At 26.7% G+C, this 16081-nt stretch overlaps 5 protein-coding genes across 13 annotated transcripts; 2 read left to right on the top strand and 3 right to left on the bottom strand.

Moving 5' to 3' along the window:
* Positions 1-195: 195 nt before the first annotated feature.
* LOC117155726 (uncharacterized) lies at positions 196-3662 on the bottom strand. 6 transcript variants are annotated; one of them, XR_013058690.1, is made up of 6 exons: positions 3155-3288; positions 2291-2725; positions 1468-2175; positions 1149-1401; positions 861-1091; positions 196-743 (listed from the first exon to the last, which is right to left on the bottom strand). XR_013058690.1 is itself a non-coding variant. In XM_076619483.1 (6 exons), the coding sequence occupies exons 3-6, from the start codon at positions 2708-2710 to the stop codon at positions 967-969; spliced, it is 1506 nt and encodes a 501-aa protein (XP_076475598.1). In that variant the 5' UTR covers positions 2711-2725; positions 3295-3434; positions 3521-3662; the 3' UTR covers positions 196-966. The 6 variants fall into 6 exon arrangements, 5 of the variants coding, with proteins under 5 accessions (XP_076475598.1, XP_076475597.1, XP_033187897.1 ...); XM_076619483.1 differs by lacking the exon at positions 3155-3288 and adding exons at positions 3295-3434; positions 3521-3662 and having other exon boundaries at positions 196-1091; XM_076619482.1 differs by lacking the exon at positions 3155-3288 and adding exons at positions 3295-3434; positions 3515-3654 and having other exon boundaries at positions 196-1091.
* A 169-nt stretch (positions 3663-3831) lies between these two features.
* On the top strand, positions 3832-5658 carry LOC117155728 (CWF19-like protein 2). The gene is made up of 8 exons (XM_033332009.2): positions 3832-3990; positions 4070-4187; positions 4247-4386; positions 4458-4523; positions 4589-4894; positions 4963-5118; positions 5188-5370; positions 5449-5658. Exons 1-8 carry the CDS (start codon positions 3832-3834, stop codon positions 5590-5592), a joined length of 1272 nt encoding a protein of 423 aa, XP_033187900.1. The 3' UTR covers positions 5593-5658.
* A 36-nt stretch (positions 5659-5694) lies between these two features.
* LOC117155727 (protein arginine methyltransferase NDUFAF7 homolog, mitochondrial) lies at positions 5695-7718 on the bottom strand. 3 transcript variants are annotated; one of them, XM_033332008.2, is made up of 6 exons: positions 7589-7718; positions 7123-7419; positions 6911-7018; positions 6563-6844; positions 6377-6490; positions 5695-6296 (listed from the first exon to the last, which is right to left on the bottom strand). In XM_033332008.2, exons 2-6 carry the CDS (start codon positions 7372-7374, stop codon positions 5808-5810), a joined length of 1245 nt encoding a protein of 414 aa, XP_033187899.1. In that variant the 5' UTR covers positions 7375-7419; positions 7589-7718; the 3' UTR covers positions 5695-5807. The 3 variants fall into 3 exon arrangements, with proteins under 3 accessions (XP_033187899.1, XP_076475600.1, XP_033187898.1); XM_076619485.1 differs by having other exon boundaries at positions 7123-7262; positions 7589-7684; XM_033332007.2 differs by lacking the exon at positions 7589-7718 and having other exon boundaries at positions 7123-7538.
* Positions 7719-7783: 65 nt separating this feature from the next.
* Positions 7784-14806, top strand: LOC117155721 (uncharacterized). Of its 2 annotated transcripts, none has more exons than XM_033331990.2 (12): positions 7784-8117; positions 8348-9240; positions 9315-9416; positions 9486-9614; positions 9692-9967; positions 10034-10296; positions 10370-10519; positions 10604-10786; positions 10849-11781; positions 11850-12041; positions 12138-12427; positions 12509-14806. In XM_033331990.2, exons 1-12 carry the CDS (start codon positions 7951-7953, stop codon positions 13893-13895), a joined length of 4965 nt encoding a protein of 1654 aa, XP_033187881.2. In that variant the 5' UTR covers positions 7784-7950; the 3' UTR covers positions 13896-14806. The 2 variants fall into 2 exon arrangements, with proteins under 2 accessions (XP_033187881.2, XP_076475595.1); XM_076619480.1 differs by lacking the exon at positions 7784-8117 and having other exon boundaries at positions 8434-8570; positions 8750-9240.
* On the bottom strand, positions 14307-15894 carry LOC117155729 (uncharacterized). The gene is made up of 5 exons (XM_033332010.2): positions 15755-15894; positions 15422-15603; positions 15129-15322; positions 14792-15044; positions 14307-14713 (listed from the first exon to the last, which is right to left on the bottom strand). The coding sequence occupies exons 1-5, from the start codon at positions 15777-15779 to the stop codon at positions 14585-14587; spliced, it is 783 nt and encodes a 260-aa protein (XP_033187901.2). The 5' UTR covers positions 15780-15894; the 3' UTR covers positions 14307-14584.
* Between the last annotated feature and the right edge of the window lie 187 nt (positions 15895-16081).

The following is a 16081-nucleotide window of genomic DNA, read 5'->3' as shown; positions in this document are numbered from 1 at the left end:
ATGAGTATAATTTTAACTGTTTTCAGAAGAAAGATATATGTATTCAGAAATATCTTATAGTATTCTATCAAATTATGACTTACCAATCTTTAAGAGAATTTTAAGCAAATATAAATTATATATAAAATTACGCAAATTGTATTATATTTTATATAAAGTTTAATCCAGAAATATTAATTAATTTCTATATATAACTAGAGCTCTACAAGCAATATATTTATTAAAAGCTCTAAATGTTTTTATAAACTCTGAAATAACAAGGAATGGTATTCTATTATTTTGATTTCTTATTTGTACAATTTCATGAAAAAATTAATTTTAATTCATCGAAAATTAATTAAACATATCCAAAAGACATAAATCAATTTGAGATATACAAATCTTTTATATTCTAAGTTTAAAGGCAGATCTGTTATAAAATCTTTTACATCATAATAAATAATTTTTATAATAACTTTTATGTGTTTTTTTACTGCAATATCTCAATCTCGTAATCTCAATATATCTTTTGATATCAAATTCATTGATTACCAGTTTTTTCTGAATACATAATATGTATCTGTGTGCACAATTTTTTTTTTTAAGAAAATAAATATGACATATATACTTACCACAGAAGGTAAGTAAACAAATAATATTGATGTTTTACAAATTTCTTTAACCCTTTGCCCTACAATTTAAGTTCCAACAACGCGTACTGTAACCATCGGCAGGGTCGGTCAGACGTCGAGCCCTTTCACGATCTGTCCGAGCGTTCGAAGTTTATGTTACAAGATATTTGATAAATTATTACTACCAATTGATCGTGGACACGATTTTTAAGGATATCTTTCTAATATTTTTCAAAAAAATATACCTACACGTCCGAATATGGCCAAAAAAAGAAATGTTTGTCACATGTAGCACGAAGGACGTACCACGAGTAACTCGACGTCGTAGGTTAAAGGGTTAAAAGTTCATAACACTTCATTCTGAATCACTGTCAACAACGGTTAAAACTCTTTTAAATGAACTGCGTGCTTCACGATGTTTTGTAGGCGTTTCTGGTGTTTTTGTTGATTCCTTATTTCTCTGAGCACGTGTAACACGTCCTGAAATTTTTTATTATTAAGATATTTATTTCTTATAGGTTTTATAATGCAACAAACCTTCTGAAATAATATTGCTAGTATTTAACTCAGCAACATCCTTAAGGCTTTCATTTTTTTCTTTGGCTTTTTTACATTTTTCTATGGTTGGTCTGCCATTAATTCCATTTTTTGCTAATAACTCTCTAAGACATCTTACTTTAGCAGTATTTGATTTACAATTAGTCCAAAGATCATTATAAGATTTTACATGTATTCCAGCAAGTCTAATATATTTTTTTAACAATTGTATTCTTCTGTTATCTTCAGGTTTCTAGAAGAACATAAAAACATAATTTTGAAAACATAAAATATGATGCAGAAATATTATTAAACTTACTTTGGTTTTACTTTTTTCATTTTGAGAATCATCTTCACTGTCACTTTCATTTTCACTTTTGCTTTTCACAGATTTTCTATCAAATGTATTCTCTTCTGACTTTAGATCCTCTGTTATATTAGAATTTTCATCTTCACCATCCATATTTTCAACGGGTTTCTTAACTTTCTTTCTTGCTCTACCTCCCCCCTTTTTTGATTCTGTGGCTGATTTTGTAAATTTTTTATTTGCTCCTGCTTTCTTGAGTTTCTTCTTAGTTTTTGGACTATAATCTTCATCGGAAATATCATCATTATTTTCTTCAGAGTCAGTATTTTTTGTTTTGCTGAAAGAAGTCCTACCTCTTTTTTTCTCTTTCTTTCCAGTTTGTTTAGGTTTAATTTCAAGTGTCTCTTGTGGATCTGATTTATCTGCTTCAGAAGAACTAACATCAAGTTCTGAATCATTAGGTTTTGCTTTTACAATTATGGTTTTTGGCTTAAGTTGTTTATCTTTTCCACTTTCACTTTCAGAAGAACTTGAAGATTCTTTATCACTAGCACACTCTACAGAAAGTTCCAAACCTTCCACTACTTCAGCATCTTCAATTTGGAATCTTTTATTTTTCTTTTTTGATTTAACATTATTTTCTTCTTCCACTTCTGTCTTTTCTTCTATTATTGCATTATTTGTATTAAAATTTGATATAGTTTCTAAGTGTATGTTTCCCTGTCCCAAAAAAGTAAATGCAAATTATTAAAAAATGTAATATTTTGAATATTAATATGTATATCGTTTAGCATTGCTTGTAGACTAAAATTTAAATACATAATTTATGCATTACCTGTTGCTTTATATCTGTTAAAATATTAGACTCATTTTCGTTTTTATTTGCAATATCATTAGTAATTGATATTTCATTATTTTTAATATCAGATACTCCAACATGTGATTCTTTTGCAGATTCATTTTTATTTTCATCCGAAACTAAGTTAATTTTGTCCTTCTTATCATCAATATTTATATTCTTTGAATTTTCTTTTACTTCTTCAGCAGTACCATTTGCTTCTGAAATATTTTCAGATATTTTTTCATCAATAGATGTACATAATTTCTTAGAAGGTAAATCTAATTTTTCCTCCTCTGAGGTTTCTTCGCGTAACCTTTTCTGCCTAAGTTCAGTTGTATCTACAGGATTATCAGAAATTTTTGAAGGTGGTATTTCATCCTGTGTTTCTTTGTCACTTTGGTCAGATTCAATCATTATTTATAAATTTATCTAAAATGAAAATTTTTGTATATACATATAAATTGAATCAGAGTAGAAAATACAAAAATAATAGAAATTAGAGAACATTATTTCTTTATAACAAATAAATTTAAAATTTACTTTATTTGATAACAAGGTTTGGTGGCAGCTGATTTAATTACATGAAAGTTTGTTTAAATAATTGTTTTCGTTTAAAACCTCCTTACTTATAATTTGTTATGTTTCGATATTATCAAACATTTAACGACATTATTAAGTATATGTAGAAGATAAAACATTAATAATTGTAAATAAGTGTTAATAGATTAGTATCAAAAAATCATAAAGTATTAACAACTTTTTCTATAGAACCTTTAACATAAAATATTTTACGTTCTAACGCGTCAATGTCAAAACAGGAAGAATAACTGAACTAACAATAAATAGTACTTAACTTACAATGTCAAAATAACCAATATATTCAATTAATTGTTTTTAAGCAACAACCGTAACGTTTGCGCGGCAAAATCTACGCGGTAACTACGTAGTCGCTATTGATTGGTTAAATTATGTACAATATAGTACTGTAATGCTCTCACATGAATTTGGCTTTATGTTTAACAATATCGATGTGTAAATTAGGAGCGAAATTTGAAATCGCCCAATCACGAAATAAAAACGACATCTATATTTTGTGCAGCGTATGGACGTCATAAGTTCGTGATCCAATGAGTCGAGTCTGGAAAAATAAATAAAACTACGTGATTAAATTCTTAGTTGATTCACAACTTTCCTTTTTTTCCTATCCTTTTTTCGTACATTAACCTCTTAAGCGAAAAGATCAGATGTATCATGCAAATTTATATCCAAAACGTTCGTAAAAATCATAATTCATTAGCGACTATCAACCAATAGCTGAAACTGCTGTGTACAATGTGATTAGTTTTGTTTACTTCTACCAGAGAGGAAACTCACTGCCTCTAGCTTTTACTCAACTTAACAATACGATATACGGTATACATAGAGTCAGTCGTGCCTTATGGCATGCTGATCTGTAAACTATCAATTCTGCACAACAAATATTAAGGTTAGTTGTGATGACACACACTTGACATAAACGTTTTTGAAGCTTTAACATGTTGAGTTCGTCACATACTCATGTCGGCCGTCGTGCAAAACGAATTTCTGATAGTGATGGAAATAATACAGAATCTGGGGAAACTAAACCTCTGACAGAAGCAGAAATGAATAAGCTAGGGGCAAAAATTGTTAAAGCTGAAATAATGGGCAATACTGTATGTATACTTATTAACGTTTTACGCTACATACACGAAATGTGCCAAGAAATTGTAAAAATTCATAATATTTTTTTAGAAACTTGCTGATGAATTAAAAATTCAGTTAAAAAATGCTAGAGATATCGCAAAAAATGTTCAAATATGCAGTACAGAAGAAGTCCAAAATGTAATTCTTACACAAACTGATTCAAAAGGTATGTATTATGTGTATAAAATTGTACATTTGAAATAAATAACGAATAACATATAATAGGTATTACAAGACCATTAGAATCCAGAGTTCAAACTATAAAATCTTCACAAAATAGTAAACGGAAAAATGCAGAAACACATGTTTCTGGCAAGAAAGTGAGACATTACTTCGACGATGATAAATATTCATTGGAAAATTTGGTATGTTTACTAAAATATAACTTTTATAGTCAATAATATTAAATCTCAATAACATCATCAATGTGTTCAAGTTCCATAAAGAAAAAGGAAGATCTACAAATGAAGATGATGCAGCATTTGTTAAGATTGCTTCTAAGGTATGTCATACAAAATCTATTTTAAAAGATATTATGGAATACATGATGTGTAAAATAACTTATAGAATGGAGATATGGATGAGATGTTTGAGGAACAGATTACACATATTAAATCAGATGCTGAACAAAATGAGAAAGATCGTTCACGTGCAATTAAGGAACATAAACGTTTATCAAAAAGTTTGGATAATTGTTATTGGTGTATTGATTCAAAATACATGTTAAAACACATGATCATTACAATGGATTCTGATATTTGTTTAAGTCTACCTCACTATACCTCTTTGACTTCCGGGCATTGTATAATAACACCTGTACACCATATTGCTTGTCAATTACAATTAGATGAAAATATTTGGGAAAAGCTGAAGGTAAAACATTTTCTGGATATTATTGTTTAATAATATGCCTTTTTTCCTTACAAGTATTTTATTTTCAGATGTTTAAAGAAGCTTTATATAAAATGTTCATGGATCAAAAGTTGTATCCAGTGTTCTATGAAATTTACAAGAGTCGTCACAAATTTTCACATATGCAATTGGAATGTGTTCCACTGAAGAAAAGAATCGGTGAATTAGCTCCAATATACTTTAAGGTAAATATATACATAGACAATTTAATACATTTGAATAGTATCAAGCTTTATATTTGATGTTTTTGGCAGAAAGCCTTATTAGAATGTGAAACTGAATGGTCAATGAATAAAAAAGTAATCAATTTTGAAAATAAAGATGTGCGTAAAGCTATTCCAAATGGTCTATCATATTTTATGGTAGAATTTGAAAGAAATAAAGGATATGCTCATGTTATTGAGGACGAGCATATGTTTCCGACAAATTTTGCACAGGTAATTTTCTTTTAAGAAAAGTATGAATGAATGGTTATTTCGCAAAAATGTTAATTTCAAATATTCTATTTACTGCAGGAAATTATAGGTGGGATGTTGGATCTAAATCGGGACATATGGAGAAAACCAAAAAAAGAACATTTTGATCAACAACGTGAGAAAGTATTAAAATTTTCAGAGATATGGAAAAAGTATGAATCTGAAATTAAAAATCATAATTAGGCATGAATCCTTATTTATAAATGTAATTTTTGCAAATAATTGCTAATAAATTATTGCAATACATAATTCTTTTTACAAAAATTTTAGTATAGATAAATAAAGTTTTATCTACATTATTCATTTATTTAGCCTTAAATGTATAAATACATACAAGAAGTTTCTATATACTATAAAAATGTTCGATATATATAACATATTTATTGCAATCTTCATGTTTAATAAAAACCTGTTACTGGTACTTTTTTGAAATATTCTTTTAAAATAGACGGAAATAGTGATAAAACTTTAAAACGTGTTCCCATTTTATCTTCATCCATTATCATATGATATCCTGTTCGTAATGATTTCTTTCCTTCTTCTGAAGCATTTTGTAAGAGCATTTGCAATCTTAAATCAATTCCAAGGTTTTGTAGAAAGCTTGATTGAGTTACTGGTCCAAAAGTTATTAACCTATCATCTTTCTCTGCAATTTTTTTAATAGCTGCAAAATCAACATCTGCTGTTAAATCTGCAGCTCCTGGGTGTAATAGTGGATCATGTATTTTATGTTGAGAAAATCCACGAAAAGTATCAGTTTTATCACCATTATGGCCATAATCACAAATTAAAGCAAATCCACCACATTCCCATAAAAAGTTTGCTATGTAATCCACTATTACTAAACTTTCTGGACTAATTTCAACATGCTCTCTCTTTTCATCATTCTGAAAGATATTCACAAAATGTATTTAATCTGTAATTTTGTATTTTATTTTATTTTAGAATAAAATACAAGTAGTATTACTGATATATAAAAGGTAGCAGGTGTTGGAGCATTTGATAACACATAACAAAATTTCTCTTCATTACTTCCTTGAATTATGTCTACTAAAACTTCACACCAGCCTCTATCAGTTTTCTAAATGTAAAATTATTATATGTATATAAAGTATTATATATAAATTGTACATATTAGGTATAGTTAATATACCTGAAATTTATGAATTGGTAATGCATCAAAAAATTCATGTGCTAAAAATATACTAAAATTTTTAGGCACATCCTTAATGGAATTGTACCAATATATTTTTATCTCATCTTCTGTAATACCTTCTCTATAGTAATTGATAGGGTTACTTTTAGATTCATTAATTTTTGTATCATATTCTGTAATCGTTTTACATAAATTCTTTGCCTGAATCAAAGACAAAGTAGGACTAACTTCAACTAAATGTACTGATATATTATTTAGAGATTTAAATTGTTTATACACCTGTACAGTAGAGATATATTTATAAAATAACTGTATAATTTTGCACTTTGAATATTAAAGACATACCCTTAATATATCTTTAATTAAAGTTCCTCTACCTGGACCTAATTCAACTATTTGTAAAGGACCCTTAGAAATCTTGTGCGATTCATATTTCATCCAAATGGCTATCATCTAAAAAATAAATGATTAAAACATAAATAAATATATATTATATATGCTACATATTATAACAATTTAATCCAAACAAAAGTTTTTCGAGAAGATGACTTACATACTTCTCCAAATAATTGTGTAATTTCTGGTGATGTTATAAAATCGCCCTGTTTTCCAAAAACATCCTTATTCATATAGTATCCTACAGTTGGATGAGTTAAAATTTCTTTCATGTAATCATGAATTGTAATAGGTCCACAGGCTAAAATTTTCGAGTATAAATAGTGATAAAGGCTTTGTGACTTTTTGTCATTCAAGGTTGAAAAATTATACGACGAATAAAACAAAAAACGGTTTCGATAATTTAGTAACATTCTTGTATTAAATGGTTTGTAATACTTTACATATTTTCCAAATGTCTGAAAAATAGCCATATTATCGACCCTTTAATCAATGAATTTAAAGCATATATAATAAATTTAAAGGTTATGTTTACGTATCATCATTGATTAGAAAGAAATTATTTATTTATTTTTTTCACTTTAAATTATCAATTTTTTGTACAATTGATTATTTAAATTCAAATACCTATTTATATATTTTATCTAAATGTTAAACATGTAAGTGAAGTTATTCGTAGTAGCAAGTTATGTAGTCTTTGAATAGGTGGCAGCAAATATTCTGCCTTTGTTTTTATATATCACTTAAAGAGTGAACAGAACAAATTATTTTGTATATTAGTTTTGCATTCGATAATTAAAGACATAAAATAAAAGTGTCAGTGTTAATATTTAATTTTTTAATATATAAAATATCTATAGCAAAAAAGTACAAAAATACAAAATTTATCTAGAGCGATACTTTTACACTTTTTACTATTAATAACCTAGACTGATGATAAATGTAAATGAATGTACAAAATCAACAATGTATTATATTACGGAAAATAAATGGATACGAAGATGAAATTTAAAAAATCTTTGCCTCCGTTAGTTGAAGGCAAAATTCATGGTTATTTAAAATTTGTCATTGATGAAGTTATTTGGTCAAAGAAAAATTTTGGTGAAATTAGAATATTTTTATCTTGGTGGGGGGAAACTGATAGAACTGAATTTAGGTAAACTGTACTCATAAAATAATTTCTATTCTACTCTCTAAAGTTTTAATATCAATAATTTAAAGAATAGAAAGTGATTTTTAATGATGTTTAATCTAAATTAAAGTACCTGTCACTTTTTATTTTATATGAATTATCTGCTTCTTTTCTTATATTGTTGATTAAATAATTTATTTCTCTTTAGTTTTATATCTTATTGCATATATTTTAAAATATACATTTTTTTACAGACCAGCAGATATTACAAAAGATATTATAAGATCAGAGGAAGAAACAACTGAGGTTTATGCTATTCGTACAAATATAAATCTCTTTGAAGAATACATTAAGAATTGTGAATCTGTAGAATTACTGGTTGTTAGTAAAGAAACTAATATAATTATTGGAACATCACAAATCACAGATTTATTAGAGATCCTTGATTGTAAACCATATTTTAGATATGTACCTATTGTAAGTAATCATGAAAATAAAATAGGAGAAATTCATGTTTCTATGAAGTTAGAATATATGACAAAAGCTTTTAGTATGCAATTAAAAACACATAAATGTGGAAAAGAGCAAGGTACTGATAATACCTTAGTTTCAACTAGTAATAATTTTAAGAATCAGGATTATTTGATATCTGATAGGTGTACAGTTAACAAAAAAATAAAACCCGAAGAAAATGATACTTACAAATCTATTTTAAAATTGAAAAGGACGGAATTTCAAGAATCAGTAAATAAACTTAGTAATGAAGTAGCAGATAGACTCGTTGCTCAGATTGTTACAAGAGCTCAAAGGCTCAGAGGAGATTTATTTAAAGAAACATATGATGAAGATGAATTTAGTTTTAGTGATAATTCCATAAATAATGGATTTCAAACTCGTGTTTCTGCTAAAAATAAAGAAAAATTATATGAATGTGTTTTGTGCAAAGATATGATGTCATCTATTGAATGTAAAACATGTGCATTGAAATCAACAACTTTACATCCAAGTTTGACAGATCTTGCATCTAGTAGTTTAAAAACATTTAGATATGATAATAAGAGTACAACAAATAATACATCTTCTTCAAAAATGAATTCCTTAATAGAAGATGCACTTTCAGAAAAAAGATTGTGTATTGATTCAAAAGGTTTATTAAGCTTTTAATAAAAATATTAGTCTCTTAAATTTTACTGTACTAATGAAAATTATGTTCTATTCTAGATGCTGAACTATTTGATTTTGCTACTTATATCCGAATTAATGTAGACTCATTTACTTTAAGTCCTGCTGGTTATAGACGTGTAAAATCATCTTCATTATCACGTATGTAAATTTATAGAATTTATAAATATTTAACATCTTTTTATGAACTAAATACATATTTTTTTACAGATAATGATAACATTTTTTCATCTGCAACATATTTTGTTCAGTATGATATGATATTCGATCATATGAAAGAAAATGACAAAAAGGAAAGTAAACCTGTAAGAATATGTTCTAAAAAACAAGCAAATCACGGTACATTGATAGTATTAACATATGGAATATATTTTATTATATATGTATGTTTAAAATTAATTAATATATTTTTACAGTGGTTTATTTTAATCACAACAGTGTATATAGAATATCAAAACTAAAATACTATACAGCATTGCAAATAAAATTTAAAATATTTGTTCGTCATGTCAATAAAAGATCATTAATTGAATTAGGCAATGCTACTATTAATCTTAATGAAATTATAAAAAATAAAAGTTGGAAATTCGCACAACATCTAAATATACTTAATAAAGAAATAAAAACAGGAGAATTAAATGTAATTATAGAATTAGGTTCAGATTCTAATCATTATGAAAGACAGTACATTAGTAAGTATATATAAAGTAGAAAACGAATGTTTATATCGAAGATTTAAATATACTATATTTTTTTAGATAGTATGTCTGTTAAAGAAAACATTCCTATTTTGGGTACATCAGAATCACTTAGTGAAGCTAAAAATAAAGGGAGCAAGAATATTACAAAAAATCAGTCTACAACAGATAATGAAGTACTAACAATTTCGGATGGAATAGTAAATTTTCCAATTACTGATAGTAATTCAGTTATTACAAAGTGTGTATCACAATCCACAACAGAAAGCATAGATGATAAAAAAACGGATATAAAACATGACAAAAATAGAATACAAGATAAGGTATAAAAATATGAATTATACTAAAAATGTGTATCAAATAATTATTTTTAGTGATGAAATGATTACTGTGTAGGTTTTACTTCACGGTTTAATATATGTAGTGGAAGGGAAAGAACTATCAGAATTAAATACTTATTTAATATGCAGAGCATTTTGGAGAGAGGATAAGACTAAAAGTCAAGTCTGTAACAATACAAAAAATCCATTTTACCAATTTTGTCAAGTAAATTTTTCTGTGTATTCAGTATTTATATCTCTCATGTATATATGTGTGTGTGTATGTATATATATAAATTTTACATTTCAGTTAGTACCCCTTATTTATGACAGTGATTTATTAAAACGCATTAAAGACAATTACATAATCATTGAAGTTTATTCAAGAAATAATAATATAGATAATCTATTAGGATTAACAAAATTATCTGTACATCAGTTATATGTTGCATACAGAGATCCACGAGTATTACCATATTTATTATTATCTAAGGTATGCCATTTTAGATTAGTATAACTTAATTATTTCATTCTTTACATAAATTATCATTTTAGTATCCTGTGGTGAGTGTGGATGGCTGGGTACCAATTATAGATCCTGTAACTGGTCAATCTTCTGGTCAGTTGTTTGCACTGGTAGCTCTTGGAACTGCTGAACAAATTACGTTATTAAAGAAGTCAAGAAACTTGCAAACTATGAGTGCTACGTCACAAATATTGCATTTAGACAAATTTTCTGATTTTACAAATTATTTACAAAATACTCCTCGCATACATGCTTTCATTAAAGATGAAACAGAGTTGTATATTTCAAATTCGAAAACTCAAGAATGTCAAACAGATATCTCAACTGTTAAAGAGTTCAAATTTAATGAAAAATCACAAGAAAAAACTTCAAATTTAGGACATTCTATTCTACAAAATACAGTTGATCATTTAACGCAAGTTTTAAATGTTAATAAGATTAAAATAGATCAAGCAATACAGACTGAGATAAATTTTGAAGAAAAACAACAATCGAACACAAGACAGATATGTTCAAACGAATTGAACTTTAATAACAGTTCCGATGATAGTGATAATAATAGCGTTAAACACAATCTTTATTTACCAACAGAAACATACAGGAGTGTTGGAGTTGGTGCTGAGTACAATGAAGAAACTGATCAACATCCAAAAAGTAATCACAGTAATACAACATTTGAATCATCAACTATAAATCATGTAGAGAATGAATCAACGAATTCCACATATAATCAAACAATGTTTAGAGCTATTGTGGAGATTGAGTGTGCATTACATTTGCCAAAAGTAGAAAAAATTAATGAAACTGTTGAACCAAGTACATACGTATCATTTCAGGCCATTAAATCTGATCATACAAAAGCTTCAAACTCGTATATGATTACTAATATGTTTCCACATAGTTGCAACCCTAAATGGAATTGGAAATGTGATACAGCATTACCGACAGAACTGCTTTTACATGTAATTTTCTTAATTTATTTATAAAAAATCCTTTCCCCTTTAAATAATTTTAAACATTCTTTTTTTAGGATAAAAAGAGATTGATTCTAAAAATTTGGCGAATATTAGATACAGATAATAGTATGGAAATAAACTTAGAGAAAGATATTGTTATTGGATTCTCTGCTATTGATCTTTCAGTTTTAATTAGTGGCTTTCCGACAGTATCTGGTTGGTTTCATATAATGGACTTTACTGGAAAATGCAACGGACAAATCAAAGTATTATTTATTATATATATATGTATATGTATATGTTATTATATTTGTTTTTACTTATTGTTTATTTTACTCTTTACTGTACTATTTATATTTTAGATATGTATAACACCACTAGCTAATTTATCATTATTTGGAAAACCTATGACATTGTTAAGTGCAACCCGACTACCAATATGTTCTATGTCACAATTAAATTTGATTCCATTTCATACACATATGTATGAAACACATTCTCATGATATAGAACAAACTAAAACTAGTAATATCTCATCAACAGTTACACAGGAAGAAGAGAAATCAGAACATAGTGAAAATCAATTAAATGATCCTATCACTCACATTGATTTTGAAGATGTATCTATGTCATTCTTATCCTTATCCTTAAAGTAAGTAAATTTTATTACATTCCAATAATTTACAATGAAATTATCATACAATTATAAACGTGGTGTTCATATTTCTTATAGACAAAAATTAACAGAATTAGATGAAATAACAAAACGCCTAGAATCACGATTACGTGATGTCACAAATACGGCTTTTGAAGATGATTTAGAAAATGAATTTGAATTAAATGAACAAAGTAGCGATAATGAAAATAACGATTCACTCAAAATCACTCCAATACTATCTATTGCTACAAGAGATTACAATAGCAAAATATGCCACAATCCAAGTACTACAGAAAACGAGAACCAAAATACATCAAATGAAACGAGTATTCAAAATTTTTTGTCTCAAACTTATATTAGTTACAACAATGCAGTTAGTTGTGAAATAATGAAATCTGATTCTTCTAAAATATTGAATTCTTATAGTAAACGAAATTTATCAAATGACAATTCTGAAATACAACAAAGTGGACATTTAGTGCACAATAGTAGACCATTGGACAATACTTTCACTGATTACCCAGAACGAGGAGCAAAAGCACATATAAATTATTTACTTGATAAACTATCTCTGCAGTTTCCTACACAAACCTGTTTGACTAAGACTATACCAATGGAAAAAAATATTACTAATGTATTAACACATTTACCAAGTAGTAATAATTTACAAGGCAGTAATAAATATAACCAAGAACACAAAACATCTATATTATGTAATCAAATGGATGACATACATGAGTTAACTATCCAAAACTCTGAAAATCCTATAAATAATTGTACAACTAAGTCAGAGGTTGATACATATGATAAAAATTCATCTGAGATATCTATGCACTCACAAACTGCTAATAAAGTATCGAAAGTAATTCGTGAAGAATTAATTGCTGAAGAAAATAGCAATACATCTAAATGTGATGAATTAACAACGTATCTTGTAACTTCAAATATTCGTCATATGGATTTAAATAACATTTGTAATCCTCTTTTATATCAGCATTTAGTACCTGATTTACATTACTCACATACACCATTAGAAGAAGAAACTATCAAACAATTAGATAATCGATACAGTAAAGTGTTTAATAAATCAATAAGTAATAGATTAAATAGAATACATAGTTCGGTGGAAACTAATTTATCTCTAGCAAATGCTGAACGTTTTAAAACGATACCATCTGGAGTATCAGAAAATATTGATAATAGTATTAATTTAACTGTTCTCCATAATACTAATTACAATGATTTATTGGCAAGTAATAGTACAGAATCGACAACAACTATATCAATTAACAATTCAATAATAAAATCAATTGATTCAGAAGTAGTTGAAAATGGCGACTCTGTATCTTCTGAAACATCTCTTCTTGTGCTTTCAAGGCAAGCGCCTGATGGTGGTAACCCTATAGAAGATAATAAAAATCCATTAATTACACAACAAGAAGATGAAATTCTCCACTCATAATCAAGTATACTTATAACTAATATGTAATAAATTTATTACACACACATCTATAATCATAATCATAATTTACACTTATAAATATATATCTTGACTACATTATACATATTTTTCTTATTGCATACAGTAAATATTGGATTGACAACTAAGTGATTACGGATTTTACCATTACCACCTAATGACAAAATCCGTAATCACTTAATTGCCAACCCAATAGATATAAAAATAAAATTCTATCGCTTTACAGTATAATATTTGACGTTTAAAATATCTTATTTAGATACATTAATACAAAGATAATACAGAATACTAACCTTTTTATTAAAAAAAGTGATATTTATATAAAATTATTATCACACATGATATCACTATGGAAATACATTATAAAGAATCCATTATTAATTAAATCAATAATATTATTCAGAATATGTTTTTAATGTGTTTTTATATAAATACATAATTTAACTATTTTTCATATACTTTTTTTGTGTACACAAATAAAAAGAAATTTTTTAAATAAATTATTAATTAAATCCATAACATGTCAAATAAATATAAAATTTTTTAATAAATAATTATTTGTTCATAGAACATAACAGAAGTAGATATTAAAATTACACCTCACCTGTTTTGTTAAATTTTTAAAATAGAAAATTTTATATTAATACAAACTATATAGAGTATAAATCAAATTATTCATTGAAGTAAGTAGAAAGATAAGCTTCTTTGTGTATCCATTGTACAGCTCGTCTAGGATGCATCAACCATATTTTTGCAGTTGTAGTTTCATGTTGATGCATAATTGAACAATCTCGTATTTTCTAAAATAAATAGAGAAATGAATAAATAATTAAATGTGTATACATTCTTACATGTACATAATTAAAATAAAATCTTACACGAAATTGTTCTAATTCTTTTTGTTTAAACTTTGTTTCCTTCTCATATTCTTTAATCATACATGGCCTACATAAAAATATTTCATTTTTTAAATGCCAATAATCACCAAGTGGTTTTGTCCCACATATCTTGCAAATATCTGTGTTTCGATTACAACATTTAAGATTTACTCCAAGATTCATTTTTACACTACCACCAAAACTGTGTTTTAATGTAGGACCTTTTCTTTTAATACTAACATACATTCCTGGGCTATATATACATATTGTACATTAAATGTTAATTTATACACGATAAGTGATTATAACAATTGTTCCACTTATACTACTATTATACCCTGGAGTTGTATTGTCGACAAAAGTCTGTCTTTTGCTGCTAGAATCAAATGGATACTTTGATTTATGTATTAGTTTAGGAAATATAGAAGTATTGTAATCTAATGGCGATGGATAAATATCTTTCACCTCAACTTTTTTACCAAATCTAGCAATGCCACTGTAACCTCTCTTACTAATACTATGAGAACAAGGCTGAAACAAAATATGTAATATAAAATTATATTATACTTATTTCAAATATTCCAAATCTGTAATTAATTAATATTGTATATTCTAAACGACTGATTATACCTTAGATATAATTGTTTTAAATGATTTTAAAACATCATATGAATTAGGTGTTACACTTGGATGATCTTCTAATGTATAATATCTCATAAATGGAGTCATATTTTTTTTTGAAGTATCGCGGGGACATCCTGATCCAAAACATATCTTTTGCCGCTCTTGTTTTTGTATGACGTATTTAAATCCTATTTATAAATAGCACTTTTTTAGCATAAAGTATTTTAAGCTAAATTTATTAGCAGATACGTTACGTTATAGAGAGAGAGAGAGAGAGAGAGAGAGAGAATATGCTTTTAATTACAAGGAAAATATAATACTAATAAAATACATTTATACCTTCCTGACTAACTGTCATTATCATGAAAATATAGAATGTATTTAGTACGAATGTTATAAATTTCAAATTTATATTAGGAAAATCAATGATTATGGCAGTAACATATATGACATACTTATTGGCAAAAAAATTCCATGTCAAATATCCCTAACATTGTGATATTATTTTTTATTGTTTTCAACTCGAATTTGTCTAGTATTTTATATAAAACTTTGTGTTTTTATTAGTATATTATTTTGCAATTGCAATGAAATTAGTTTCAAAATAAATGCATAAAATTATACGTTATCAATAAACTATATTTACATAGCACATTAATTCAGATT

The sequence above is a fragment of the Bombus vancouverensis genome, chromosome 6 (assembly GCF_051014615.1).
Source record: "Bombus vancouverensis nearcticus chromosome 6, iyBomVanc1_principal, whole genome shotgun sequence".
In the NCBI taxonomy this organism is placed as follows: domain Eukaryota; kingdom Metazoa; phylum Arthropoda; class Insecta; order Hymenoptera; family Apidae; genus Bombus; species Bombus vancouverensis.
The sequence above is the reverse complement of the archived record's forward strand: the minus strand, read 5'-3'. Positions and strand labels throughout refer to the sequence as shown.

Coding starts and splice junctions, on each gene's coding strand:
- LOC117155726 (XM_076619483.1), bottom strand. CDS start 2,710: ATGATTGAATCTGACCAAAGTGACAAAGAAACACAGGATGAAATACCA. Junction 2,176..2,290: donor TAACAGATATAAAGCAACAG/GTAATGCATAAA, acceptor TTTTTGGGACAG/GGAAACATACACTTAGAAAC. Junction 1,402..1,467: donor ATGAAAAAAGTAAAACCAAA/GTAAGTTTAATA, acceptor ATGTTCTTCTAG/AAACCTGAAGATAACAGAAG.
- LOC117155728 (XM_033332009.2), top strand. CDS start 3,832: ATGTTGAGTTCGTCACATACTCATGTCGGCCGTCGTGCAAAACGAATT. Junction 3,991..4,069: donor CTGAAATAATGGGCAATACT/GTATGTATACTT, acceptor ATATTTTTTTAG/AAACTTGCTGATGAATTAAA. Junction 4,895..4,962: donor ATATTTGGGAAAAGCTGAAG/GTAAAACATTTT, acceptor TTTTATTTTCAG/ATGTTTAAAGAAGCTTTATA.
- LOC117155727 (XM_033332007.2), bottom strand. CDS start 7,434: ATGGCTATTTTTCAGACATTTGGAAAATATGTAAAGTATTACAAACCA. Junction 7,019..7,122: donor TTACACAATTATTTGGAGAA/GTATGTAAGTCA, acceptor TTTATTTTTTAG/ATGATAGCCATTTGGATGAA. Junction 6,297..6,376: donor CTGCTACCTTTTATATATCA/GTAATACTACTT, acceptor AATATCTTTCAG/AATGATGAAAAGAGAGAGCA.
- LOC117155721 (XM_033331990.2), top strand. CDS start 7,951: ATGGATACGAAGATGAAATTTAAAAAATCTTTGCCTCCGTTAGTTGAA. Junction 9,241..9,314: donor ATTGTGTATTGATTCAAAAG/GTTTATTAAGCT, acceptor GTTCTATTCTAG/ATGCTGAACTATTTGATTTT. Junction 9,968..10,033: donor TTATGAAAGACAGTACATTA/GTAAGTATATAT, acceptor ATATTTTTTTAG/ATAGTATGTCTGTTAAAGAA.
- LOC117155729 (XM_033332010.2), bottom strand. CDS start 15,779: ATGATAATGACAGTTAGTCAGGAAG. Junction 15,045..15,128: donor GTCGACAATACAACTCCAGG/GTATAATAGTAG, acceptor ATGTATATATAG/CCCAGGAATGTATGTTAGTA. Junction 14,714..14,791: donor AAGAATTAGAACAATTTCGT/GTAAGATTTTAT, acceptor TATTTATTTTAG/AAAATACGAGATTGTTCAAT.